At 47.7% G+C, this 26,637-nt stretch overlaps 1 protein-coding gene across 1 annotated transcript in view; it reads left to right on the top strand.

Annotated features, from left to right (window-relative positions):
- Positions 1 to 23,706, top strand: part of SHISA9 (shisa family member 9) — a 310,911-nt gene extending 287,205 nt beyond the window's left edge. The window contains exons 4-5 of the mRNA XM_075528406.1: positions 583 to 630; positions 23,324 to 23,706. Of these exons, the coding sequence (XP_075384521.1) occupies positions 583 to 630; positions 23,324 to 23,706 (431 nt within the window). The remainder of the gene's footprint in view (positions 1 to 582; positions 631 to 23,323) is intronic.
- The last annotated feature ends 2,931 nt before the right edge of the window (positions 23,707 to 26,637 follow it).

Below are 26,637 nucleotides of genomic sequence, written 5' to 3'. Positions count from 1 at the left end.
GCCTGGGTGGGTTTCCGAGACTGTAACTCCCAATGGATATAGAAAGCGTTGTCTTTCTCCTGAGGAGCAGCTGGTGGTTTTGAACTGTTGGCCTGTCTGTTATTGGCCCAACACATAACCACTTTCCTACCAGTGCAGTTTTAGAGTCAGATTTCACCTATTTCGTTGTCTTCGAGGAGATTCTAACTCATGGTGACTCTGTAGGACTCAGTGGAGCTGTCCGGTAGGGGAGGGCATCTAAGGCCATTGTCTTTGGGGCAGCAGACTGCCACACCTTTCTCCCAGGGAGCAGCTGGCGGGTTTGAGCCACATATCTTTGGGGTAGCCTCTGAGCTCTTAATCGCCGCACCGCCAGGCTTCCTTAGACTCTTACCGACTGCTGAAGAGTTCACTCTCTGGTTCATGTGGCTGGAGACATGTGCTGATCTTTGACGGGTCACCACTTTAGACAGGAAGGACTGCACACCTGTCCCCTGGGGTCTGTCCTCCTTGGAGGCGACTGGGGCAGCCACATGGGATGAGGGCGCACGATCCTGGGGATCCAGCCAACAGATCAGCATCTCTTGATTGTTATTTTTTTAGGAAGTTGTGATGGTGACTGGGCAGTGGCGACACTTAAGTCACCCAAAGGTACCGTATGGCTTCTTTGTAGTTCTTCTGTTGTTGGGTGTAAGCAAGGCGTGGGGACATCCTGGTGTCCGTGTGTGACCCAGTGTACATGTGTGTCCCTGTTTGATGGCACATGCAAGTTCGTCCAAGTTCAAGCATGTAGGTGTTGTGTGTGGTCTGGTGCAGTGTGTGCTCACGTGAGCCAAGCCTTTGACCAGTTGTTGAAGACGGTGCTCTGCCTCATGCCTGATTCCCGCTGCCTGAGGGAACAACCACTGTAGGACACCGTCCCAGGTAAGACATGCAGGACATGTGTGTTTCCCTTAGGAAGCTACAAAGGTAAACAGCAAAGTATGAAGTGAATCGATGTGGTGGATGAGAACACACCCATGGGAGAGAGAGAGAAAGAGGGGAGGTATCGGCCAGGGGTCCTCTCAATCATTAACCCTTTTTCCACTTTTTCATTTGGTGAGTCACAAACGTTATGGAGTTGGTCAGCTGTAGCCTGATTGAATTGGATCCAGGCACTAGATACAATTTATTAGCCCTCTAATAGATTGAAATCAGGAAAGGTGTGCATCAGGCCTGTATCCTTTCTCCAGACTTCTTCAGTCTGTGTGCTGAGCCAGTAATCCGAGATGCTGGGTTTCCTGAAGAAGAAAGAGACATCAGGATTGGAAAGAGGCTCGTTAGCAGCCACCGATGTGCAGATGACACAACCTTGCTTGCTGAAAGCCAGCGGGATTTGAAGTGATTCTGATGAGGATCACAGACCCGAGCCTTCAGCGTGGATTATACCTCAACATAAAGAAAACACAGTTCTTCACAACGGGACTAATAGGCAATACCGTGATCAATGGAGAAAAGATTGAAGTCAGAAGGATTTAGGAATCAAATGGCACACTGCTGCAAAGGGCCTGGTGAGCGTGCTGCGGATCAAAGGTGTCACCTTGAGGGCTAAGGGGCGCCTGCTCCGAGTCAGGCGCTCTCATTCGCCTCATCTGTCTGCCAGAGCAGGGCAGTGAGTAAGGAAGGCCGAAGAAGAATCGATGCCTGTGCATGATGATGGTGGCAAAGAGCCTTAACCAGATCATGGCCTGTCGGCAGAACCGTACGTGTCTTGGAGGAAGTGCGACTACAATGCTCTTTAGAAGCAAGGCAGTGTGACTCCGTTTCTCATGCTGTGGGCATGTCATCCGGAGGAACCATCTGTGGAGAAAGACACCATGCTTGGTAGAGTAAAGGATCCACAGCAGAAGAAAAATATCTTCAGTGCGATGAAGTGACACAGTGGCTGCCAAAAAGAGAGAGTTGGCTGGCTCTCTAATTCTAAACAGTCAACAAATGAAAACTGGGGGGCTCCGTAGTTTGATCCTGAACCTATCATGGGCAGTGTTTGTTCTGCTGTGCACAGGATCGCTATGCGTCTGGGCCAACTTAATGGCCAACAACAACAACCAGCAGCAGGCATCCTGCTTGGTCCTCCCGGTGTGTCTTACTGGTGGGTTCCCTGACAACCATGCTGTACTGGTCACAGCCATTTAGAGAGGACGACATTGCTGTCACTTATCAAAGGCACATTGAGAGTTGTTCTCTGCAGAGCGAACTGTAACCTCATTCAGTTCTCTTCTGTCTTCCTTTCTTAAAACTTGGTTGGATTTAGTGGTGGGAGACTGCACCAGTCCAAAGAGGTGGGAGGAGCCTCTTTAATGAGCTTGAAATGAGAGAAGTCAGTGGATACTTCAAGGCTTTAGGCCGGGCCTGATGGCAGTGGTTAAACACTGGCTATTAACTGACAGGCTGGCCGTGTGAACCCACCAGCAGCTCTGCAGGAGAAAAGATCTCACGGTCTGCTTCCATCAGGAGTCCAATCCTGGAAAGCCTGTGGGGCAGTTCTACACTGTCCTAAAGGGTCCCTGTGATGGGTGGAGTTGGAGACATCTGGTGGGAGGATCTTAGTTATCAGGTGGGTGGTGCTCTGAGCTGGGGAGGGGGGAGAGGATGGAGGAGAGGGATAGAAAGAGGAGGCAAAGCTGCTGTAGACCAGTGGTTCTTCCTTCTGCTCTATATGCGGCACGTCAGAATCACCTGGAGGCCTTGTGAACACGTAGATGAGCATACTCCATCCCACACCTGATTCAGCTGTCCTGGGGTAGGGCTGAGACTCTACCATTCTCACAGGTTCCCCGGTGATGCCGATGGTGCTGGCTAGGGCACCATCCTCTGAGGACCACAGCCGTGGGTGCTAAGACCCTTTGGTAGGGCTCCAGGGGTCTTCCTGTGGGCTGAAGGTCTGCCACGGATCATGGAGGTGCAGGAAGGACGTGTGCTCTGGGAGACCACTGTACCCTCGCACTGAGAGGGACAGGGAAAGCTCCCCTAGCTATTGTCTGCCTGCTGTCTGGAGAGAGACAGATTTTCAGGTCTTGCATTAGATACTAACTGTTCACATGTCAAAGTCCATTTTTAGAAAAGCAAATAATTTGGAACATGACAGACCTACTAATTTGAGGCATAAACTTTTGCCTTCCTCTCTCCCTCGTGAAAACAAAGCCATTATGTTCCCGTGACAGCACTCAGAAGCAGTCAGCAGCCCTGTCCTGTTGTCTGATGCATTTAGAAAATGTTCTAGGACAGGTCAGCAGCTGTGCATGGAAGCTGCTTTTCTGCTCAAAGCAGGCTTTCCTTACCTGTACTGCAGAACACATCTTGGTTTACATGGGCGTCTCTGGGGAGGGTTGAAGGGTCTTAGAAAAGACCTTAGAAAGCTAGGCTCATTTCCTTACCTTCTTTCAGGGCTCTCTATGCAGCCTCCCTGCCTTCATCTGTCAGTACGTTGACTTGGGTGTTGCTGTCATGCTGAGAGTGATACTACTGGGATTCTAAATGCCAGCAGTTTTTCAAATGGTAGACAGGTGTCAGTAGAGTTTCCAGATTTACCCAGACTAGGAAGGAAGGCCTGGCTATCTATTTCTGAAGATCTGCCAGTGAGAACCCTATGGGTCATACTAGAGATATAGGACTGGAAGTTGAACCCCACAAATTGGAAGTCACACAAAATAGCCAGGATCCTACAGGATTTGGCCATGTTTTGTATGGGGTCATTGTGAGATGACTCAACAACTAACAGCAACAAACACCACCTACCCTGCAGATTGAGTGTGCAGGAAGATGCTAACAACATTAGGTTGGCAGGCTCCATCCTCCCTAACCGTGTCGCCTCCCTCGTGGAGAGGTTCAAGCAAGATGCAGTGGGCTTAGAACCAGACCCATCTGGGTCCCAATCCTGGAATCTGACAGTTGTTCATCTTGTCCCCTTCAAGTCATTCCAGTAATGCTACCTCTCTGAGCCCTGATTTTATGGTCTGGGCTCCTGAAAACTTCATGCCGTCAAGTTGATCCTAACTCATGGAATCCTATAGGACAAGGTGGATCTGCCCCTGTGGTTTCCAAGGCCATTACTCTTTATGAACATACAAAGTCTCATCTTTCTGCCACAGAGCAGCTGATGATTTCAAACTGTTGACCTTGTGGTTAGGAGCCCAACACGTTAAGTACTATGCCACCAGGGCTAGGAAAAGACAATACATCACACCACAGGAGCCTGCACCTGTGGTATAGTGGGTTAAGCACTGGGCTGTTAACTAAAAGGTCAGAAGTTCGAACCCACTAAAGGCTCTGAGGTAGAAAGAGCAGTTGGGTTCTGTAAAACCATCTTGTCTTAGAAACACTTAGGAGCATTTCTGTTCTACTCTGTCCTGTAGACAATGGATTTGGTGTGCGACTTCCCCGACTGGTGGCTATCATTGATTCATTGATGCCCTACCTTGGGGACTTGACTTCTTGCATATTTATTTAAAACCCGGCAGAAGAAACCACCTCAAGCCTAGCATCCTAATCAAGACAAATCTATGACTTTGGGACTCTGTCCAGTCCCTTGGTCTACAATGAGACCCTGAGCCTGGGAAAGGACTGTGACGGGATTGCTCTTGTTCTGGCAGGGACAAGGCTGTGTGTTCTCATCCTCTCTACACTCCGTGGACTTCCACGTCTTCATGGCCAACTTGGAGTGCTCACAGTCCCCGCACTCCATACAGGGTGCGCCAGTGGATGTACGTTCTTAGCTACAAAGCCCCAAATCCACAGACATCAAGTCAGTCTGACTCACAGCAACCCTCTCGAGCCAAGTGGAACTGCTCTGGAGGGTTTCCAAAGGTGTAGTCTTCAGGGCAGACGACCGCCACATCTTCCTTCCTCGAAGCAACCATGAGTTCTGTGTTCTGTTTGGTTAAAAGCCAGGCATATTAATCTCAGTACTGCCAGCGCTCCTAGTTCTTAGCAAAGCACTAGCTATATAATAGGTGCTAAGGTGGCACCATGGGCTAAGTCTTGCATTGCTGCAGGACGGTTGGCTGTTCAAATCCACCAGCTGTTCAGTGGGAAAAAGAAGAGTCTGTCTGCTCTCTTGCACCTTAAGAATCTCAGAATCCCTAAGAAGCAGTTCCACTGTCCAATAGGGGACTTATGAGTTGGAATAAACTTGATGGCAGTGAATTTGTTTTTTCTTTAAGTAGAGGTAAATGTGGCCAGTGGTAGAGGAGCCCAGGTGGTGTGATGGTTATGTGTTGGGCTGCTAACTACAAGGTCAGTAGTTCAAAGCCATCAGCCACTACTGGGAGAAAGCTGGGTCTTCCTGCTCCTGTGAAGAATCAGAATTTTGGAAACTCACAGGGGCAGTTCTACCCTGTCCTATAGGGTCACTGTGAGTTGGCATCGACTCAGTGGCAGTGAGTTTGCAATTTTGGTTTGGTTGCTCGGTGGTAGAATTAAAAGCAGGAGATCAGAGAAAATGCCCCTCCTGAGCAGCCACCACCCTGTGAGTAGATAGGCTGTGCGTCGCTGTGATAATGAATAATTTTCAGCAGAGCTTCCAGACTAAGGCAGACTAGGGAAAAGGCCTGGCAGCCTACTTCGGAATATCAGCCAGTGAGCACCATGTGGGTTCCAGCATTCTAACTGACAGCCGACTATAGGGATGACAGTGGACCAGGCAGCATCTCATTTCATTGTGCTCAGGTTACTATGGAAACTGGCAACAACAGATAAATTTAAAGGAGAACAATAGTCACTAAATGTGTTTTCGGAGAAGGAAAACCAGTGATACTTATATATTGATCAGAAAGCCATTCATATCAAGAGAATGAGCCACCCACGGCAGAGCAGGCAAGCTCAGACAGGCACAAGTTTGGAGGTCAGATACTTTGCTGGAGGTTCTTCTTGACTCAAGAAGCTGCAGGGCCAACGGCATAGGACACAGGAGAACCAAGCAAGAGGTGGGAAGACCACAGGCAAGTGGAGGCAGAGTCAAGTGGATCCCAGATTAATGGGCAACATGGCAGGGTACTGATAGCTATCAGGGTCTGCAGGCCACTTCGCACAAGTTCCACTGTGGTAGTTGCATAATCTGGTGTCAAATTGAGAGGATTAAGAGTAAAGGCATGGAGTGCTTGCTTTGGCAGCACATACACTAAAAAAAAGAGTGAAGGCGTGGAGTGTAGCCTGTCAATCAGGTGGCAGCTAGATGACCTCATTTGGAGCTGCTAAGGAGATAAATAGCTTGCTTGAGGTGGGACACATGCTCAGTCCCTGTGAGACATTCTTGTTGACAAGCCACATGGAGACAGGCTGATGGCAGCCAGAGCCTTGGAGCTGAAGAAGCCGTGTGGAGACTCCTGCCAGTGCTGAGGTGGTTATACCACCACTGGATCCATAAGACTTTCCACCCAGTGGCCTCTGATGATCCTGCATTCGGCATCATTGAATATGTTTCATGAGTCTGAAGAGGAATTTATAGATTGGTATCAGACACATGGGCTAAAACCTAACTTATGGACTTGATCTGGACTGGGCTGGGATGTTTTCTCAATATTCAATTGCTCTTGTATATAAAGCTCTTTCTTATCCACATATGAGTGTCTATGAATTTGTTTCTGTAGTCCACCCAGACTAACACAACCCAGGAAGCCAGATGCAGCATGCAACCCAGCAAACATATGAGAGACAGTTCTCCACAGCATCTAATTATAGCTATGAAGTAGGCCACACCCCAAGGAGACATCATGGGACTTTTATGTGACTAAGGATGCACAAGTACCCTAATTCCCATGGAGTTGTTTACAGTAGGTTAGGTCACATTATGGGGCAGCTCTCACTGCCAAACCACTGAGAATACTAGCCCCACCAAGTTGACACTGTATCAAGTTAACCCTCACACTAGACCTTCAGTTAGCGCAGCTTCAGAGATCCTGCCAAGTCAACATGGTAGAGTCCTTCAGAATGGCAAATGAAACCTCTGCTTAATTGACAGATGACGGCGTTCCGCTTCCTTGCGCTGAATGAGTTCGCCCAAAGTCGCAGAGGGAAGTTCCATCCGACTGACAACCAGTTCCTGGACTTCAAAGCATGCTCAAAGGACTTGACTCGGAATCTATTGAGATGCTAATTGCAAATGGAAACCCTGGAATGAATTCACTCTGAAGGAACTGAAACCTTTAGACCTGGGCCTCAACATGTTGTTGTGTTCAGGAGCCCTGGAGTCTGCTCCAACTCGTAGCAACCCTGTGTACAACAGAAGGAAACACTGTGTCACCCACACAATTGTCCTTAGGTTTGAGCCCATTGTTGCAGCCACTGTGTCCATCCCTAGTGTGGAAGGTTCCCCCCTTTCTCACTGCCCTGTTACATTATCGAGCATGATGCCCTTCTCCAGGGACTGGTCTCTCCTGACAACATGTCCAAAGTCTGTGAGACAAAGTTTTGTTGTCATCTTGCCTCTAAGAAACAGTCAGGCTCTACTTCTTTCAAGACAGAGTGGTGGGGGTACATCTTTCAAGACGCCATGGTAGGGGTTTGTGTGTTGCGGTGAAACTGGAAGCTATGTCACCTATATTTCAAATGCCAGCAGGGTCACCCCCAAATGAACAAGTTTCAGCAGAGCTTCTAGACCAAGAGCAGACTACAAAAACAAAAAATAATAAGATGTCCATTTCTTAGTAATTATCCACTAAAAAATCTTACAGAAACCCCCAACATACTACTTCTCAAAATCAAAACCAGCATCATTCTTATGTGACCACTGAAGCTGGATCTTGGCACCCAACCCTGCATGCAAACATCCTTCTTCTCAGAGTACCAGCTTCCACGTGCCAGCCTCCATCCCAACAGGAGGATTTTTGTTTTGTTTACTACTGGCTTAAGTAAAAGTGCTATCCTAGTTGCTGCTTGTTCTAGAAAAGTGAGAATATTGGAGATGGACAGTCTTGGACTGGGTGGCTTTCTCTGCCACTGTGTGACCTTAGCAGACAGGGTTCTCCTCAGGCCTGTCACATGGAAGGACATTCTGTCCTTTGGGAAGATGTCCAGGAGAGGGTGCAGATGAAATGGAGAGCACTGGGTTCTCACACCTAGTAGGCCCCGTCCTTTACATTCTGAGGGACCCTACCATGGTGACTCAGGATTCCGCCTAAAGCTGAAGTAGTAAATAGAGACTTCGTGACTAGTGGTCGCTTACAAACGTATTTGTTTTTGTTAGTCACCGAGTCAGCGCTGACACGTGGTGACCCTGTGCACAGTGGGATGAAATAAATGCTATTCTCTCTCTTCTAAGAAAATTGATGTAGCATGGTGGGAAATTTTCATCTGAGAGACAGTGCGGAAGGCACAAGTCAATAGAAAATATATAATTTGGGTGGCAGTTCTCTTGGGGTGAACACATCCAGAGCTGATCTGGGAAACACCCACCTATAAGCTGTTTGAGAACACTGCTTTATGAAATTTGGGCTTTTGTAATTTCCTGGGCTGAGTTCCTGGTTTGGTGGTGAGCAGGTGGAAGGGAGGAGGGTGATATAAGGTGATGTTTTTAATAAAAACCAAATCGCACCAGCCCTTGCACACAGTCCCTTTTGAAAACCCTCCGCAAGCATGGGGGTCTCGATGAACTTTGGGGGTGACCATAGGGCAGGTCACCGATGAGGTTCTCAGCTTGAGAGCAAATGCTGTTGCACTGACATTGCAGTGGAGACATCTTATCCATTTGAAAGGAAGCCTCTCCGAGGTGAGTCAGCTAGATCCCATTCATGGCACCTTTCTGCAGCCCTTTGTGTGATGGCATAGCACACAGTGTGCACTCCTCACGGATACCTTGTGACTAAATTATTAAATCAAACCAGGAATACCATTTAAAGCAAGTCTTGCTGGCTTTTCGGCAAAGACTCTGGGAAATAGCAGAAAACCCACCAGGTGGGTCAGGGGACCTATGTTCTAGACCTCATGTTGCTTCCACCAGCTGTGAGTCTGATCCCATAATGGGAACAGCTTTCGCTATTCAACAGAACATTTGGGATAACTGATCTCTCTGGACCCCTCTACAAGAACCCCCCCCCCCACCCCCAGGCTTGGCACTGCTGGGCTAGTCTTATTATGTACCTACCTCTTAACTAATCATTCTCCTGAAGACAAAGAGATGCGTTGTCTGAAGAATGACAGGTGGTGGAAAGCAGAAGGAGGGTTGGGCCATCCAAACCACATGGTTTAAGAATAGGGGAGAGGTAGACTCCACATATCAACTTCCTTAATCCGGATGCCACTTTTTTTTTCATCTAATCCAGCTTCCAGGATTATGAACTCAGCATCCAGCTTGAACACTATGGTGAAAGGATACAACCCTGCCACACGTCTGTTCTGATTTTAAAACATGCAGCAGTCCCTAGTTCTGTTTGCACAATGGCCTCTTGATCCATGTATAGCTTCTGCATGAGCACAATTAAATGGGTGTGGCTTGAGCTATCAGAGCCCTGGTGGTATAGTGGTTACACATTGGGCTGAGAACCTCAAGTTCAGCAGTTCGGAACCACCAGCCACTCCAAGGGAGAAAGAGGAGGCTTTCTACTCCTCTACATAATTACAGTCTCAGAAACCCACAGGAACATTTCTACCGTGCCCTATGGGGTCACCATGAGGTGGAATCAACTCTATGACAGTGCGATTTTTGTTTGTTTGTATGTTTGTTTTGGGTTGGACCCGAGCATGGTGTTTTCATTCACGTCATATGCATTTGAATTATGGTGCTGGCGAGGAATATTGAAAGTACCATAGACTGCAAGGTACAAACAAAGGGAAAAACAAATCTGCCTTGGAAGGAATACAGCCAGAGTTCCTTAGAGGCAAGGATGGTGAGACTTGGTCTCACATACTTCGGACATGTTGTCAGGAGAGCCCCTCAGTCCTGGCAGAAGGGCATCCTGCTGGGTAAAGTGGAGGGGCAGCGAAAGAGGAAAGTCCTCTACGAAATGGACTGACTCAGTGGCTGCAACAGTGGGCTCAGCATAAGAAAAATTGTCAAGATGATGCGGGACCGGGTGGTGTTTTGTTTGGTTGTGCATAGGGTAGCTATGACTTCAAACTATCTTGATGGCAACGAACAACACATGCATGTAAAGTTGGGTATTTTATGAATAAGAAAGACAGAAGAATTGATGCCTTTGAATTATGGAGTTGGCAAAGAATATCGAAAGTACCAGGGATTTTAGAAAGAACTAATAAATCTGTCTTGGAAGAAGTACAGCCAGAATGATCCTTAAGGGCAAGGATGGTGAGATTTCATCTCATGTACTTTGGACATGTTGTCAAGAGAAACTAGTCCCTAGGGAAGGACATCATGCTTGGCAAAGCAGAAGGGAAGTGGGAAAGAGGCCAGCGCTTGACAAGATGGATTGATACAGTGGCTGAAACAATGGGCTCTGACATAGTAACAATTGTGAAGATGGCACAGGACTGGGCACTGTTTGAATTTGTGACACACAGGGTCACTGTGAGTGACAGCACCTAACAACCAGTTCCTACCAAAAGTTGTGATGAGTCAGAACTGACTTTATGGAAGTGTATTTGCTTATTTTTATACCTGAAAGAGGAGGTCAATGAATGAAGTATTTTTATCAGCCAGCTTCGGTAATGCTGTGTATCAACCAACCTCAAATGTTACAGCTTAGATTTTATTGAGTCAGCATTGATGGAGATCAAGCAGCTGTGCGTCTGTGACTTGGGGTTGAGCGGAGAGGTTCTCTGCTCTAATTTGGGTTCACCCCTTTGTCTGGACACTGGCTGGATATCATGACTCGGCTGGGCTTCCCAGGCCTCACCCTCAGAGAGGCGCTCCAGATGTTGTCTCAGGATGCTCCCAGGGAGGCAAGAGAGTAACCGAAACCCAGCAAGCGGGGTCCCAAACGTTGCCTGTGGCATATCTGCTACTATTCATTAATCACATGGATGAATTCAGAATCCAGTAGTGGAGAATCAAAGTCCTATTTTGGAGGAGTTGAAAGATATAGAGTGAGAGATACAGAGAAGGGTGGAGTGGAAAGTGGAGTCCATTGCTGCATGGAATCTACCCACCAACCACCAGTTGCTGATGAATCAGTTCTGTCTCATGTGTCCCAGTAGAACTGTGCTCCATCGCGCTGCCCGGGCTGGGTTTGGTTGGGCTTTCAGTAGACTTGGGGTCCTGTCTTCTCAGGAGCCTCTGGGTGCACTCCAATAGCTAACCTTGGTTTAGTAGCTAGCCTGTTAGCCATTTACACCATCCAGGGATTCCTTTAATTGAGCATCGGGCCACAAATCTCATCAAAATCTACTGTTAGAGGGCCCAAGAAAGCTACACACCAAAAGGGGAATCGATGAGTAGGGCCCACAATTTCTAAGCTTACCTTCCTTCACTTACCAAACCACCAGTTGTATAAAACTTCATCAGCTCAGTGCTTGATCAGAAGGCAAATGAAATCTGGAATGCCTTAAAGAGATGCTTCCGTCTGTAGACCAGCAAAGGAGTCGTGGTGGTGCACTGGTTAAGCACTGGCCTCGATTCAGAGGTCAGCTTTTCAAAGCCCACAGTAAGTCTGCAGGGAAAAAAATCTGATTCTCTGGGTTCATGGAGGTTACAGCCTGGGAAATTCCGTGGGTAGTTTGGCTCTGTCTTATAGATAGAGTTTTCTACTCCCATAAAGGATTATAGTCTCAAACCCACAGGAGCAGGTTTACCCTGTCCTTTGGGCTTGCTGTAGGGTCACTATGAGTTGGCATGGACTCAACGGCACTGAGTTGGGTTTTTGGAAGTTATAAGATTATGAGAACCACTGGTGGAACTTTTTGGTAATCACTGACTGTTAACCACAAGGTTGGCAGTTCAAAGCGACCAGCCACTAAACATTACACAAAATCTGGGAAACCCTACATAGGGTTGCTATGCTTGGAATTGACTCGGTGTCAGAGGGCTTGGGTTTGGGGTTTACATGGCTGTTACGAGTCTGAGTCAGTTCAGTGAAATATATAATAGGAACACGAAGAGCAATGTGTGGTAGCTGGAGATGGTGACAGCACGTGAGCTCCATCTGGAACCTGGTAAGGAGGGGAGCACCAGCCCACCTGCTTTTGTTCAACAGCTTTCAGGGAATGGGGACCAGGGACCTGAAGTTTAAAAGAGCTGCCAGCAGCAGAGTTGACAGAGGGCCCAGCAGCTCAGACGTCAGTATGGAAGTCTGGGCAGCTTTGATTGCCAAGCCCAAGCTGGATGTGCTCAGGGCCCTCCCCAGCCATGGCAGTGCTGCTTCTTGTCCCTAGCCCTTGGCACGAAGACCAAAAAGAGCCAGGCTCTGTTCTCCCCTTCCCAGTGTTCCCTCTTTCAAAACTGTGGCTTCAGGGCTGATTTGAGCCACCCGTGGGGAGCCACTGGGGCCCATACTTCATTAGGACCTGACTCAAATACGATGTCCCTCTCTGTGTCTCTGCAGCAAGGCTCTGGAATAAGTTGAAAAGAGGCTAATTCATCATAAAGAAAAACCTTCTCCTGCCTAATCCTATCTTACGTTGAAATCTAGCCTTCACTCTCGCCCTTCCTTTCTTGTTTCTGCCTAGTGAGACAGCCTCAGGAATCCTTTATAACAGAGATTTCAAAGGCAGAGAGAAATAGCTGGGGTTTTGTGTGTTTTTTTTTTAAAACAGCATGCCTTTTTTTTTTTTCCATTTCTAACTTTTCTTGTGGTTTGGCTAAAATTTTACAGAGAAAATTCATTTTCCATTCAACATTTCATACCCATTTTGTTTTGTGATATGGGTTGCAATTCCCTCCCTACTTTAATTTTTAATTAAACTCATGAAGGAAACAATGGAAGTAGAGACTTCTTAGACACTACCAAATACCTTGAGGGACTGAGTCAGTGGGCCTGGGGGAAGCACAACCACAGACTCCAGGGACTCTCAGGTCAACTGGCATAAAACAGTTCATAAAAACAACGTTCTGCATCTTTCTTTGGCGAGTAGTGGCTGAAGTCTTTAAAAGCTTATGAGCAGCCATCTAAGGTGCATATTTGGGGTCTCCCCATCCAGAAGAGAGAAGACTGATGCAATTGAAAGACATGGAAACAATGGGTCCAACGGATTAATGGTCCCTGCAAACATCAGTCTCCAAAACCCTGAGATCATAAAAAACTAGATGGTTCCCAGCTACCTCCTTCAACTGCTCTGCAAAGGATCGCATTAGAAAGTCCTGCCAGAAAAATGTGGAACCACATTTAAAAAAAAAGACCAGGCTTATTAGTCAGCAAGACTGTTGGGCCTCCCAAGACTATGACCCTTACTTACTCCTCAGGTTTGGAAATGAACTTCTCCCCACCCCCTACCATGCTAGGATAATCAACGATTTGAGATCTGAACGGCAGCATTTCTCCAAGGACAAAGGGTTAGGTAAGAAGGAGGGATGAAAACAGGAAAAATTGGGAGAAAGTGAGATTTTTAAAAACAGACTCAAAAAAATTCCTAGGTAAATCCTGCTCTACTGTAGCAACAAGCCCCAAATACAGTGGGTTAATTCATAGAGTGGTAAAATTCTCACCATTCATGTGGGAGACCCAGATTCATTTCCTAGCCAAAGGGCTCATGCGCAGCCACTACCCATTCATCAGTGTAGGCTTGGGGTTGCTATGATGCTGAACAGGTTCCAATAGAGCTTCCAGACTCAAGTGAGCTAGAAAGATAGAGCTGGTGAGCTATTTTTGAAAATCAACCAGTGACATTCTATGGGTTACAATGATTTGCCCTGCAACTGAACTTGGGAAGGGTGCAGGTCTGGGCTGCCTTTTGCTCCTTGCTGCCCGGGGTCAGCAGGGGTCCAGAGCAACGTGGTGACAGCTAACAACAGCAGCAACCAGGAAGATAGACATATATTTCTTGTTCACGCAATAGCCACAAGGTGAGTGGGCAGGTTGGGGCCGCTCTGCTCTAAGTGGTCTCTCAGGGACTTTATTGCTCCACCACCCCTGCCATACAGTTGTCATCTGGACTGTGGGCTGTCATTCTGGCCTATGGCAAAGGGAAAGAGAAGAAACCAAGGCAAAGTTTCTTTCTTTCTTTCTTTCTTTTTTTTTCCTTTTTTTACATTTTATTAGGGGCTCATACAACTCATCACAATCCACACATATACATACATCAGTTGTATAAAGCACATCTGTACATTCTTTCCCCTAATCACTCTCAAAACTTTTCTTTCTTTCTTTCCTCCCTTCCTTCCTTCCTTCAAGGGAGTGAGGGGAAGTGGAAATTGGATAGTTCACTTATCCTGTCATTCCATTGGTGAGAGTTCAGTCACATGGCCAAATTTCGCTTCTAGGAAGGCTAGGAAGTCTAGTTTGGCATCTTTTTTTTTTTTTTTAGAAAACAAACAAATAGTTTAATTGGCATATAATTAATATATCATATGATTTAATAGTCACATCAAAAAGAGTTGTACCACAATTAATTTTAGAACAGTTTTGTACTCATTAGTTTCTCCACTTTTGCCCAACCTCCCCTGCCATACCTCTAAGAAACTATTAATGTAGCTACTGTCTCTATAGATTTACCTAGCCTGGATTTGATATACAGAAAAACATCAAAAAACAACACTTTTAAAAACCAAAACAACTTTAAAATGGGTCAAAAGGGAGATCAAATGATATTACATTGTAGCCTCGCTGTGTCTGTCATAATCGACTTTATCATGCTCTCTGCCTTATAACAAGGCTGTTCACATCCTTCAACCATGATCAGAGGGGGTTCACTGGAGGCTTAATCCATGTGTGGACACTAGTTTGGATTCTTGTCTGTTCACCTAAGGAAAAAAGAAAGAGTGAATTGGGGTGTGGGGGTGGGGGCCAAAAACCACAGGGTTTCATGTTGTCAGATAAGGAACTCACACCAAATCAACGCCATTGAGTAGATACCTACTCATAGTAACCCTATAGGACAGGGTAGAACTGCCCTGTGGGCTTCAGAGACTAGAACTCTTTACCAGAGTAGACAGTTCTGTCTTTCTTCCGGGGAGTAGCTAGTGGTTTCGTACTGCTGACCTTGCAGTTAGCTGCCCAATGCATAACCACTATGCCACCAGGGCTCCAGATAAGGAAAGGGATATCCATTCTGGTTCCCTCTTTCTGGCCTTGGCTGAGCGGGAGGTGCCATCATGGGAGTTGACATCCACCACAACAAGGACCCAAAGATTGACTTCAAGGAACCCAAGAGCCAGGACATTGACCTGTGCCTTCTGGTCAAACTGTACAGCTTTCTGGCCTGGTAGATCAACTCCACCTTCAACCAGATTGTGCTGAAGAGGCTGTTCAACTGGCCCCACCTGCTCCTTCCTTTGGATGATCCAGACGATGAAACTTCCTAGATGCGCCAAGAAGACATTTGTGGTCATGGGGACCATGACAGATGATGTGTGGGTGGAGATAGCCCAAGCTGAAGGTGTGTGCCCTGTGAGTGAGCAGCCAGACCCATAGCTGCATCCTCAAGGCCGGGGACAAGATCCTCACCATCAACTAGGTAGTAGAGCACACGGTTGACGCAAAGAACTAGCTCAAGCAGCAGCAAGCTGGTCTGATCACCAGGGAGAACAAGAGAAAAGCAGACCTGAGAAAGCATTTATCTAGGTCAACCTTTGATCAAGTTGCAACCTGATTAACCGCCACCCAGATGTTCCTCTGGAGGCCAAGTTGGCACAACAAACCTAGCTCAAGTACTCATCTAACAGAGCAGTGGTTCAAACTCACCAGCTGCTCTGGAAACCCTATCAGGCAGTTCTACTCTCTTAGAGGGTCGCTATGAATTGGACTCAACAGGTTTTATTGCTGCAAGTCATATGAAGTAGTGGTGTTTCAGTCCTAGAACCCCCATATTCTGTTTAGGAGACCATCCCTGCCATTGCATCTCAAATCAAGCACAGTTGTCACCCATCTGTCAGTGGAAGCTTGGATGTTACTGTACACTGGACAGGTTTCAGTGGAGCTTCCAGAGTAAGATGGACTAGGTGGAAAGCCTGGAAATCTACTTCCAAAAACTAGTCAGTGAAAACCCTATGGGTATAAAGAAGAGCTAAGAAGTGTTGAGCTCAGTCTGCAACTGACATGAGGACAGAGCAGGACCGGGCAGCATTCTGTCGCGTTCCGTTTTGCATGGATCAGCATGAACCGGGGCACACTCAATGACAGCCGACAACAACACTACTACGTGCCTCATTTGTGCTTTTATGCCCCTTCTCTTCGTTATGTCTCCCCAACATTCTGAAAGGTAGATTTCCTTACCCTCGTTTTATATTCTTTTTATTTTCTAATAACGATAACAGTAGCTACCATCTGTAGAATCTACTCTGAGGCAAAGGCATTGCTCGTGTTTTACAGAATTCTCTTTAACATTCTCAGTCCCCTGTTATGTAGCATATAGTTATTTTCCATTGTGCAGTTGAGACTCAGAGAGGTTAGACCACTTTCTTTGGTTTGTAAGTGGAAGAACTGGGATGTGATCTTAGATCCATCTACTCTGCCTGATATTATAAAAAAGATTTCACGGCCACAAAAGTCAGGGATGCAGTTCATACAAATAGTCTTGCAGACAGCGTAAACCTTGTGCACGGAATCTTTCAAGCTTTGGGCTATAGTTCTACATCCTCCTTTCTCAACATTTTCTAATTTTACAGGGTCTTGCCTTTCAAGACTTAGGAGCTCTTCTATTGGTTTCTAGAAGGCTAGTGTGGGATTCCAAACCAATATGATGGCTGTGCTTGAGATGCGATGGCCAGGAATGGAGCCCGGGTCACCTAAGAGAAGATGAGAGTTCAGCTACTGAGCCGCCACTGCTTCCTTATGGCTCCTAGTAATAAAGCCTGTTGAGTTGCTAGCCAAGCTTCCCTTTAAGACAGAGTAAAGCTGACCTACAGGGTCTCCAGAGCAGCGGGTGGGTTTGCACCACGTAAAGGCTCTTGGCCCATGTCTAGCGTGATGGAGAGAGGTAGAGGAAGCACAGCAGGAGAGGTATTGGGGAGTGTCTCAAACTGTGACCCTACTATATTGCTAGGAATAGAATTAATGTGGTATAGTGTGAGGAAGCCAGGCAACCACATCTACCTCATTGGCATCGGGAGTCGACAAAATGCCGTTCAGCTGAACAACTACCTGGCAGACACCTGCCAGATGAAGAACCCTAGCCCCCCTCTCAGTTGTAGGAGGGTGTCTTTGTGCAGCCCAGCTCTGTAACTGAGGCTGGCCGCCTCTCCAGAGGAGTTTGAGACCTAGCTTCACAGTAGCCAACCTGCATGTGGAAGAAGCTGGTGGGAGGCCCCGTGTCACCACCAGCTCCTGTCACCTGTCCCACATTTCCCGGGGAGTGTTTGGGGCACCATCAGTCTTGCAGCTGTGGCATTTTGATGTTTGATCCTGAGGCTTGCCCCTTTGAAGAGCTCATTGAAGATAGGAGAGCTATAGCAAAGTGGGGAGATGAAGAAACCACCTGGTGCCCAGCTTTCAGAAAGAATAGAGTATGGGGTCGTAATGGCTTTTTAAAAACAAGGAGCCATCTAATTGACACATCAACTAAGTTCACATGGAAGAAGCACACCAACCTACGTGACCCAAAGACTGTACAGCATAAAACTCACATCTGCAGGAGAGAGCTCACATTGTGGACACCCCATTTGCAGAAGACTGTGGATGGCGGCTAAGTCCGCGCTCAGTTTGCAAGGTCCCAACATGGATTAAAGCCTCTAGAGAATCCTTCTCACTATAGTCAAGGGATGTGGATAAAGTCAAGATGGCAGACGTAGTTCGGTTTTAATGTAAGACCCTAGCATTTGATCTTCCTTTTGACCCATTTTGAAGTGGAATATGCTGTTTACATGTGTACCATGCCCCAAGCCCTGATATTTTAAGAGGAAGAATCAAGAAAGCGTATTTGTCCTATATAATACCTACTATATTTTATTCAGTTTAGGAGGAAAAGTTTCTGCAGATTAATCCTTCCCCACAGAGGTAGCCTTATCTTCTTCCAGGCAGGTAAATGGTTAAATGAATGGTAAGTGTTGTGTTCATGGTAACCCTCACTCAAATTCCATCTTTATCAATTGGACAAGCCTCCTGAGCCTCAAGTTTCCTACTTATAAGGTGGGACCCACTTCTTAGAATGTTGAGAAGCACGACAAATGTAAACATCCTAGCGATCCTATTCAGCTCCTGGCAAAGAGCATCGCCAGGCAAAGTGGTGAGCTGTCCATGTGTCGTATTGGGGTAGCCTTCACTTACTGATAGACTACTGAAAGCTAAGGCTCAGCGTTTCAGATTCCACATGCAGCATCACAGTGCACAGGTTCCTGCAGCGCTTCTAGCCCAGTGGATCTCGACCTTAATTAGTTCCTCATGTTGTGGTGACCCCCCCCAAACCATAAAATTATTTTTGTTGCTACTTCATAACTGTAATTTTGCTACTGAATCGGGCGACCCCTGTGAAAGGGTCGTTCGACCCCCAAAGGGGTCGCAACCCATGGGTTGAGAACTACTGTAGACTAAAGCAGATTAGGAAGATAGGCTTGGTGGTCTGTTTCTGAAAATTGAAATCCCTTTAGATTCCCACGGACCATTTCCTGATAGAGTGCTGGAAAAGGAGCTTCGTAAGTTGGAAAGAGCTCAGAATAGAGTGACTTCAACAATGAACTTGAACCACCAGCTGTGAAGATGGTGGAGGGCCATGCAAAGTTTTGATTGCCTGTACAGGAGGCCACTGTGGTTTCACACTAATTTTAAGGAGATGAGCGGAGGAGACCAGTCTACTTTCAGACTCTAACCCACCCTTGCCCCTTCACTAGACTTCATTCAACCTCCCCTCAGCTAGGAATGGCCAAAGAACACTGTGTTTGTCTGAGTAGACTAGAGAAACAAATTCATGGACACACATCTCTGTGTAAGAAAGAGGTTTATCTACAAGATCAGTTGAATATTGAGAAAACATCCAGCCCAGTCCATATCAAGTCTATAAGTCTGATATTAGCTCGTATGTCCGATACCAATCTATGAAGTGCTCTTCAGATTCATGAAACAGATGCAATGACGCTGAATGTAGGAAGATCCCAGGCCAGTGGGTGGGAAGTCTTGTGGGTCCAGTGGCATTGTAAGCATCTCAGCACTGGCAGGGGTCTCCATGTGGATTCTCCAGGTCCAAAGTTCTAGCTGCATCAGGGTAGGTCCATGTGGCTTCTTCTTAGAGATGCCTTGCTGGAAGTTAGCCTTGTTAGTAGAGAGTCTCCAAAGAAGTGAGCAGAGAGAGCAAGTCTCTCCTGCCTCCAAGGAGGAAATTCAGGAATTCCCAGAATGCTCAGGGGGAAGGCCATGCCCACCCACTCATTGACTATGACCTGATTGATAGACTAGACTCTACCCCTTCACTCTTAATCCTCTCAAGTCCAAAATTGACACCAGATTATGTAACTACCACAAACACCCAGACCTTTCAAGTTTTCAAGTAGGGGCTGAGGCTGGGCCAGCAGCCTGGTTTCCTTGCCTGAGAACTAGGCACTTAACCTGGATCCCCACCCCTTCACTACCTTTTACAATGTATGTAGAGTAGGTGACTGAAGATGAAAACACCCTGCCCATGTCTAACATTTTAGAGATGCCCTTGGCATTGGGATACTTTCATTGCCTGCCATACTTCTTCAAACCCATGTCCCTGAAGCCCTCTCCCACTGGTGTACTCATGATGGGTCAGTGGTTCTGGGGTAGCCCTCTCATGCTCCATGCAGGAGACTTGGGTTTGGTTCCTAGCGAGTGTACATGCATACCCAGCACCCACCGTCTGTCAGGAAAGCGGGAGGGTGTTTTACAATGGTGAGGAACAGGTTTCGGTGGAGCTTCCAGACTAAGATTGACTAACAGTTCTCAACCTGTGGGTCACCTTTCACAGGGGTCGCCCGATTCATAACAGTAGCAAAATGACAGTTATGAAGTAGCAACGAAAATAAGTTTGTGGTTGTGGGTTCACCACAACATGAGGAACTGTATGGAAGGGTCGCTGCATGAGGAAGGTTGAGAACTGCTGGACTAAGGAGAAAGGCCTGGCAGTCTGCTTCTGAACAGCAGCCAGGGAAACCCTCTGACTCACCATGGCTTAGTCTGCAAGTCCTCATGGGGGCGACTCAGGACTGGACTGCATTTCTGTCCCTGGGGCATGGGGTCACCACGTACTGGGGCCTGCTATCTGGCAGCTAACAACGACGCTGTGAGGCACGACAGGCCACGAGTTAGTTGTTTGGAGACAGCAAGAGCAGAGAAGATCCTGGTCCTCCTTAAAACTCACAGTCTAGTCAAGCCTCATCCAGCACCCAGTAACTTGGAAGGATCATTCCCTGTAGGGATACAGGCACTGGACCTATAAAAATAAGAGCGCTTTGGAGTAAGGCTCCATGGAATGGGTCACTGGGTCTGAGGAACAAGCAACAGAGGGGTCCAGATATGCAGCCCAAAATAAGAGCCCCTTTTGGGGCCACAATTGGCCGGGAGACGGAGGGGAAGAACTTGGTAGGCTCAGGAATAGGAAGAAGGTAGCTCTGGGGGAGGGTGGGCATCGAGCTAGAGTTCAGGCAATGGCAGGAGATCTTCTAGACCACTTGATCTTAAGGGGAAGATTGATCAGTCCCTGTGATCGTATTTGTTACTCAAAGGCAGAGGTGGCTGAGCAGAGGTGGAGCTTTGATCGGAACTTCACTTACCAGGAGGAATCCATCACCTGAGTGGAGACCCAAGAATATCACCCTTAAGGTGTCTTTGGGCTGAGGAAAGAAGGTGGAGGGGAGACTGCCTGCCGCGACCCTCAAATGTGCAGCCTGTCTGGAAAACTGGTTATTACCTTGTCTCACTCCATTTCCACGGAAGTGTGGCTCCATCCTGCCATGCACCTGTACAAGTGTCTGCTACTAATTAAGAAAGACACAGATGGAGGCAGGTACAGTTTAATTTTACAGCCCTGATTCCTTCAAAGCAATTAGGCTTATTGGAAAGAAGGCACCTTTTTCTTTCCTTCTTCCTCTTTTTCAATGATGGAAAATCAAACAGAGAGGGCCAGTGTTGTTGAAAAACTTAAACATCTGTTTCTTGGTCAGCTTGTCAACCATCTGCCTACGAGGTACCAGGGCTGATTAGGTTAATGCATTTATTAATGGGACTTACAAGGCTGTTCAGTGAATCCACTCTTTCTTGCACAAGGAGCTTTTTAATATAGTAAGACAGGGACCACACTAGTCAGAGCCAAGAATGGCCAGGGACTCCTGTCCTGAATCCAAATCACAGAGAACCAGAAATATTACATTTTACAAATATTACAAATTACATTTCCTGGTCTCAGCGGAAGTCCATCCACTTGACTGCCGACTCCCTTGCTGCTGACATTATCTTGACTAAAGCTCTTTGGAGCAGTCCTGGTGGTATTGCGGTTACTCATTGGACTGCTAACCTCGAGGTCAGCAGTTCAAAACCACCAGCCGCTCCACCAGAGGAAAAAGAGACTTTCTATTCCTGTAAAGAGTTGCAATCTCTGAAGGGGCAGTTGCACTCGGTCCTACAGGGTCCCTGGGAGTCAGAATCTACTCGATGACAGTGAGTTTGGCTTTTTGTTTGTTTAAAGCTCTTTGAAGAATAGTTTCTGGTCCCAGACTTGAAATCTGTGCCTGTCTCGCACTCCCTAGACAGCCTGGGGCTGGTTGACTTGTAGGCGTGGGTAGTCCCACAGCGGGTGATCTGGAACAGCCCCTGCTTCCTTCACTGCCCTTGAAATGGCACCCTTCTTTCTCAGGATGGACCCTCATGCTGCTCTGAGACTTCCCTGCTGCCCCTGCCTCTGTGGCTTAACATCAAAACCAAACTACACAGCAGTTGACATTAAGCCATGTAGCCCTGTGTGTGCCCGAGATGAAGAAATTAGTAGGCTTTGCTTCTGAGACGCACTAGGTGAGCTCGAACCTCCAACCTTTCAGTTAACAACTGAGTGCCCCAACTGTACCAGCCAGAGACTCTTCGTGGCTGAACCTGCCGACCACCTCTGAGACCCTTCCTCTGTATCAGCTAGACAGTTCTGCACTAGCTGCCTCCAGATGGGCTTGCTCGGGGCCTGTGGTCAGCTGGCAGGCTGAGTGGTGACTGCATGATCTCATTCCAGTTAACAGGCTGGTGGTGAAGGTAGAGGTGGCAACTAGCTTGCTTCATCTGGAGATGCAGGGTTCTGATAGCATGTTGGCTGAGGCTGCAGAGGCTCGAAAAGCCTGGATGCGGGGCTTCTGCCACACTGTACTGGCCAAAGGCAGCCCCAAGGCCATTCCATATTCAAGGACCCAAGTTCACTGTGATCGAGTCGATGCCAACTCATAGCAAACCTATAAGACAGTAAGAACGGGCCCTGTGAGTTTCTGAGACTGTAACTCTTTATGGGAGTAGAAATCCCCGCCTTCCCCAACTCCTCCCCCAAGGAGTAGCTGGTGACTTCGAACTGCTGACCTGATAGTTAGCAGCCCAATGTATAAGCACTATGCCACCACGGCTCCTGTTTCCATCTTCAAGGGCAAGGAAATGGACACCACTTCTGGATGAAAGGAACTACCATTTTGCAACCTTACACAGGAATTTTTTGTGTGACCCTTCTCATTCAGATTTCAGCAATGGGCACGCCCAATTTCTTTGTGATTCTTCCCATTCAGATGTCAGGAAAGGGCCCACTTCTCATGATGCCCAGTCACAAATGCTCATTAATCATGGCAGATGGGGGACAGGAATAAGGGAGAAAAAGATGGTTGGCTTAGTGAATACACATGCTAGCTGGTAATCTGTCCCTTGCTTGATAAATATCTGCCAGAGCCCAGCAGATAGAATCAATCTACCCTCTTGATAAGAAAGCAACAGATCTCAGAGACATCCGTGGGGCTGTATGGGGAGAAGTAATGGGCTGGGAGGGTGTAAAGATTCTCCTAGTTTCATGGGTTACTAACTGGGAGGTTGGTGGTGAGGACCCACTGTGGAAGGCGGGCGTGGTATTCTGTGAGTGGAGAAAACACAATCGTGGGGTCGTCCTGGATTGGCATGGACTCAGTGGCATTGGGTGGAAGCTGTAGAGGGATGCCCTCACCCTCCTGGCCTGGTTTGCACACGGGGTGTGAGCCTGACTTCCCTGTCTTATTCCAGCTGCAGATTCTCCTGTATGTCTTGTTTGAACTGTTGCCCCCCGCCCACTTATGCTGTTTTCAGCTTTCCCTGTTAATCCTTAACTCTCTCCTTTCTCTCTCCTTCTCTTCCCCACTTCTTTATCCACCCTTCCTTCTATACAGCCGACAAGGTCAATGACGACTTCTACTCCAAGCGTCGGCACCTGGCCGAGCTGGCTGCCAAGGGGAACCTCCCTCTGCACCCTGTGAGAGTGGAGGATGAGCCTCGGCCCTTCAGCCCAGAGCACGGTCCAGCTAAACAGAATGGACAGAAGTCCCGCGTCAATAAGATGCCGGCACACCCGCTAGCCTACAACACCACCACCGCCAACTTTAAGGGCTGGGACCCCAACGAGCAGTCCCTCCGGCGGCAGGCTTACGGCAACAAGGGCAAGCTGGGCACGGCTGAGTCAGGCTCCAGCGATCCCTTGGGACCTCGCGCCCAGCACTACCCGCCCCCACAGCCATACTTCATCACCAATAGCAAAACAGAAGTGACTGTCTGAGCTTTCCTTAAGGGGACCATCCTGGAGACCACACTCAACTGAGAGAGGCAAAAAATCCCCTGCCCACACCCTCCCTGCCCTCACCCCACACATGCACCCACACACTCACTCTCCACCTGGACCGATCGCAGACCTGCTGAGGATACGGAATCATGCTTTTCCTGCGTCATGCCTGACGGACACAGGCCGGTGGGTAGCCGAGGCAGATGGAAGCAAGGGCATTCAGCAATACAGCAAAGGGGAGACTGAAGCACACCCTTTCAGCTTCAGGCCCGAGGCGGCCGCACACATGCTCAGACTGTGGGGCTTGGTTTTTTTTTCTTCTAACTGGAAAGCAAAATCCATGATGAAAAACAAACACACAAAAGTAGCACAATTTAGAGAAATTGACCAGTTGAGCACATGCACTGTTGGCCATGCCTGTCAATTTCGGGGGCGTGACCACAGGCGGAATGCAAAGCAAGAATTTCCTCCGGAAGAATCCTTATTTAAGGAGGAAGGTGTGTGCACATAGATGCATCTTCTAATCCGAGACGCAAGCAGACAGATTTATCACGTGAGACAGTCACTGGACCCCCAACCATCCTCTTCACAGAACTCTTCATCCACGTTGAAAGCAAAAAAACAACACAGAGACATGAATTCCAAACATAACATAACCCTGAACCCAGCAAGGAAAGGAAGGAAAGGAGATCTCCCAGAAAGACCATGACCCTGGATCAGGGAGGGATGGGCTTCTCTGGTGGAGTGAGGGCCCAGTGGGTATAAAAGGGGGGGGGGAATTGAAGGAATAGAAAATGATATACCCACAACAAAATAAGTATAGACACGATGTCCAAGAACTTGAAGACATTAAAATTTAACCGTGTCATCAAAACAACAAAAGTCCTTAGTGGGAAAAGTCTCCCGGAGGTGGGCTGAGGGCCCTGAGGCAAGGGTTGGGTTTCCAGTGGATTTCCCTCACCTCCGAGACAGGACACAGGACACAGGACACAGACACAGACGCGCGTCCTCTCCGAACTGTCCCGACTTTTCTTCCCCTCAGCGCATTGCTGCCGCTGCTGCCGAACTTCACCTGCTTTGGACTGAAGATGGCTTAAGCGTGGGTGGTGCCTTCAATGTGTTACTGTTGTTTATGACAGTCTTGTTTCCCAAGTGCAACCTGTGTTTCCCAGCCTTCCCCCATTCTGTTTTTCTGCAGTTAGCAGGTGTGCCATGTCCATACTTCCTCCCTGAGGTGAGCCTACCTATCCACCCTCTAAGGGGGCTGCTGCAAAGCCAGGGGTACCGAAGGAGAAGACCGTCTGCCTCCTCTCCACCCTGTAAGCATCCGATGCTGGCCATTTTGTAGCCTCAGAGCCCTGTCGTTCCATAGCCCCTGCAAGCCACCCCCCACCCCCCGAAGTACATCAACACATTGTCTCTCATCTAGAAATTCCTGGGGGGATCAATAGCCCTTGCTTGTTCCAAGAATGACCATTTTCCTACTAGTTGTGTTAGTTTGGTGGAAGCCTAAAGAGGGGAATTGAGAGGGAGGACTTTCAGCCAAGATGAGCATCTTTCAGTCATTCCCTAAGGATCTAAGCTAAGGAACCCTGGTGGGACAGAGGTTCAGTACTCAGCAACGAACAGAAAGGTTTTCAGTTCAAATCCACTCAACTGCTTCGTAGGAGAAAGACCAACTGATCTCCCTAAAGGATTACAACCTGGAAAACCCTCAGAGGGAGTTCTACCCTGTCACAGGGGTCTCCAAGAGTTGAAATTGGCGTGGCATCACCTCACAACAACAAAGGTCTTAGTATCTAAGAGGAACCATCATAAGACTGCCGGCTTCTCTTAGGTCGGAAGCGGCCAAGGGCCAGATGGAACAGAGATTTCCTCAGAATGCTGAGAGTCGTGACTCTCGTCTCTCCCTCTCAGTCTTGCCCGTCTCTTCCCTGATGTCATGGATTCAGGGCAGTCAAGTATTTATTCTGCTGCTTACTCCCAGTGTGTCACTGAGCTCTGTGGGCCTTACTCCCTATCTAAAACAATGGGGAGTTAGATCAAACTTTTGAAGTAGCAAGACCTCTGCCCATTTGAAAACAAACAAAATAAAATTGTACAATCCACTTATAAGACCCCTATTCACATGGACACACTGAGCTTCATCAAGAGGGTGGGGTGTTTAAAACCCAGCATCCCCACCGTACCAGTAAACACCAAGGGACCTGGTCAATGTGGCCTCGACATCAGTTATTCACCCACTTGCCCAGCACCCTGGGAATGTTTATGCATTACCTTCATTACATTTGTGTTGAAGTAAATTCATTTTTAACAAATTCAATTTTTAAGGAAGAACTTTATACCGTCACCACAAATGGCAAACCAGTAGTACTTGCCACAAATGGGCAGTAAGTTCAAGAATAATTACAAAGGAAACAAATAAGCATTATTAAATTCTAGCTTGATATCGTTAGGTATGGAAGGAGTCTGAAGCTAAAGCCTGCCTCTCTCTCTCTTTCTCTCTCTCTCTCTGTCTGGCTAAAAGAGGTCCCACTGCCATGGAGGCGATTCTGACAGACAGCACCCCTCTGGGACAAAGCACAATTGCTCCAGAGGGTCTCGCAGGTTGTAACTGATGATGGGGCCAGAGTGCTTCCTGGTTCTCCCCAGGATCGCCTGGTGGGTTCAAGTCTCTGATCTTGTGGTTAGCTGCCCCACATGTAACACACCAATCTGTATTAAAGGAGCCTTCATGGCTGCAGTGAAATACTCAACTGCTAACCAGCCATAGGTGGGCAGTTCTAACACCACAGTGGCTCTATAGGAAAAGGACCCTGTATTAGCTTCTGTACATGCTATAGGCCAGAAACCCGATGAATCAGTTCCACTCTGTAACATCTGACATGCTATGCATTGGACTAGATGGCACCCAGGACCAACTGGTGT

Source organism: Tenrec ecaudatus, chromosome 12 (genome assembly GCF_050624435.1).
Source record: "Tenrec ecaudatus isolate mTenEca1 chromosome 12, mTenEca1.hap1, whole genome shotgun sequence".
Classification (NCBI taxonomy): domain Eukaryota; kingdom Metazoa; phylum Chordata; class Mammalia; order Afrosoricida; family Tenrecidae; genus Tenrec; species Tenrec ecaudatus.
This window is presented reverse-complemented; position numbering and strand designations above follow the sequence as displayed.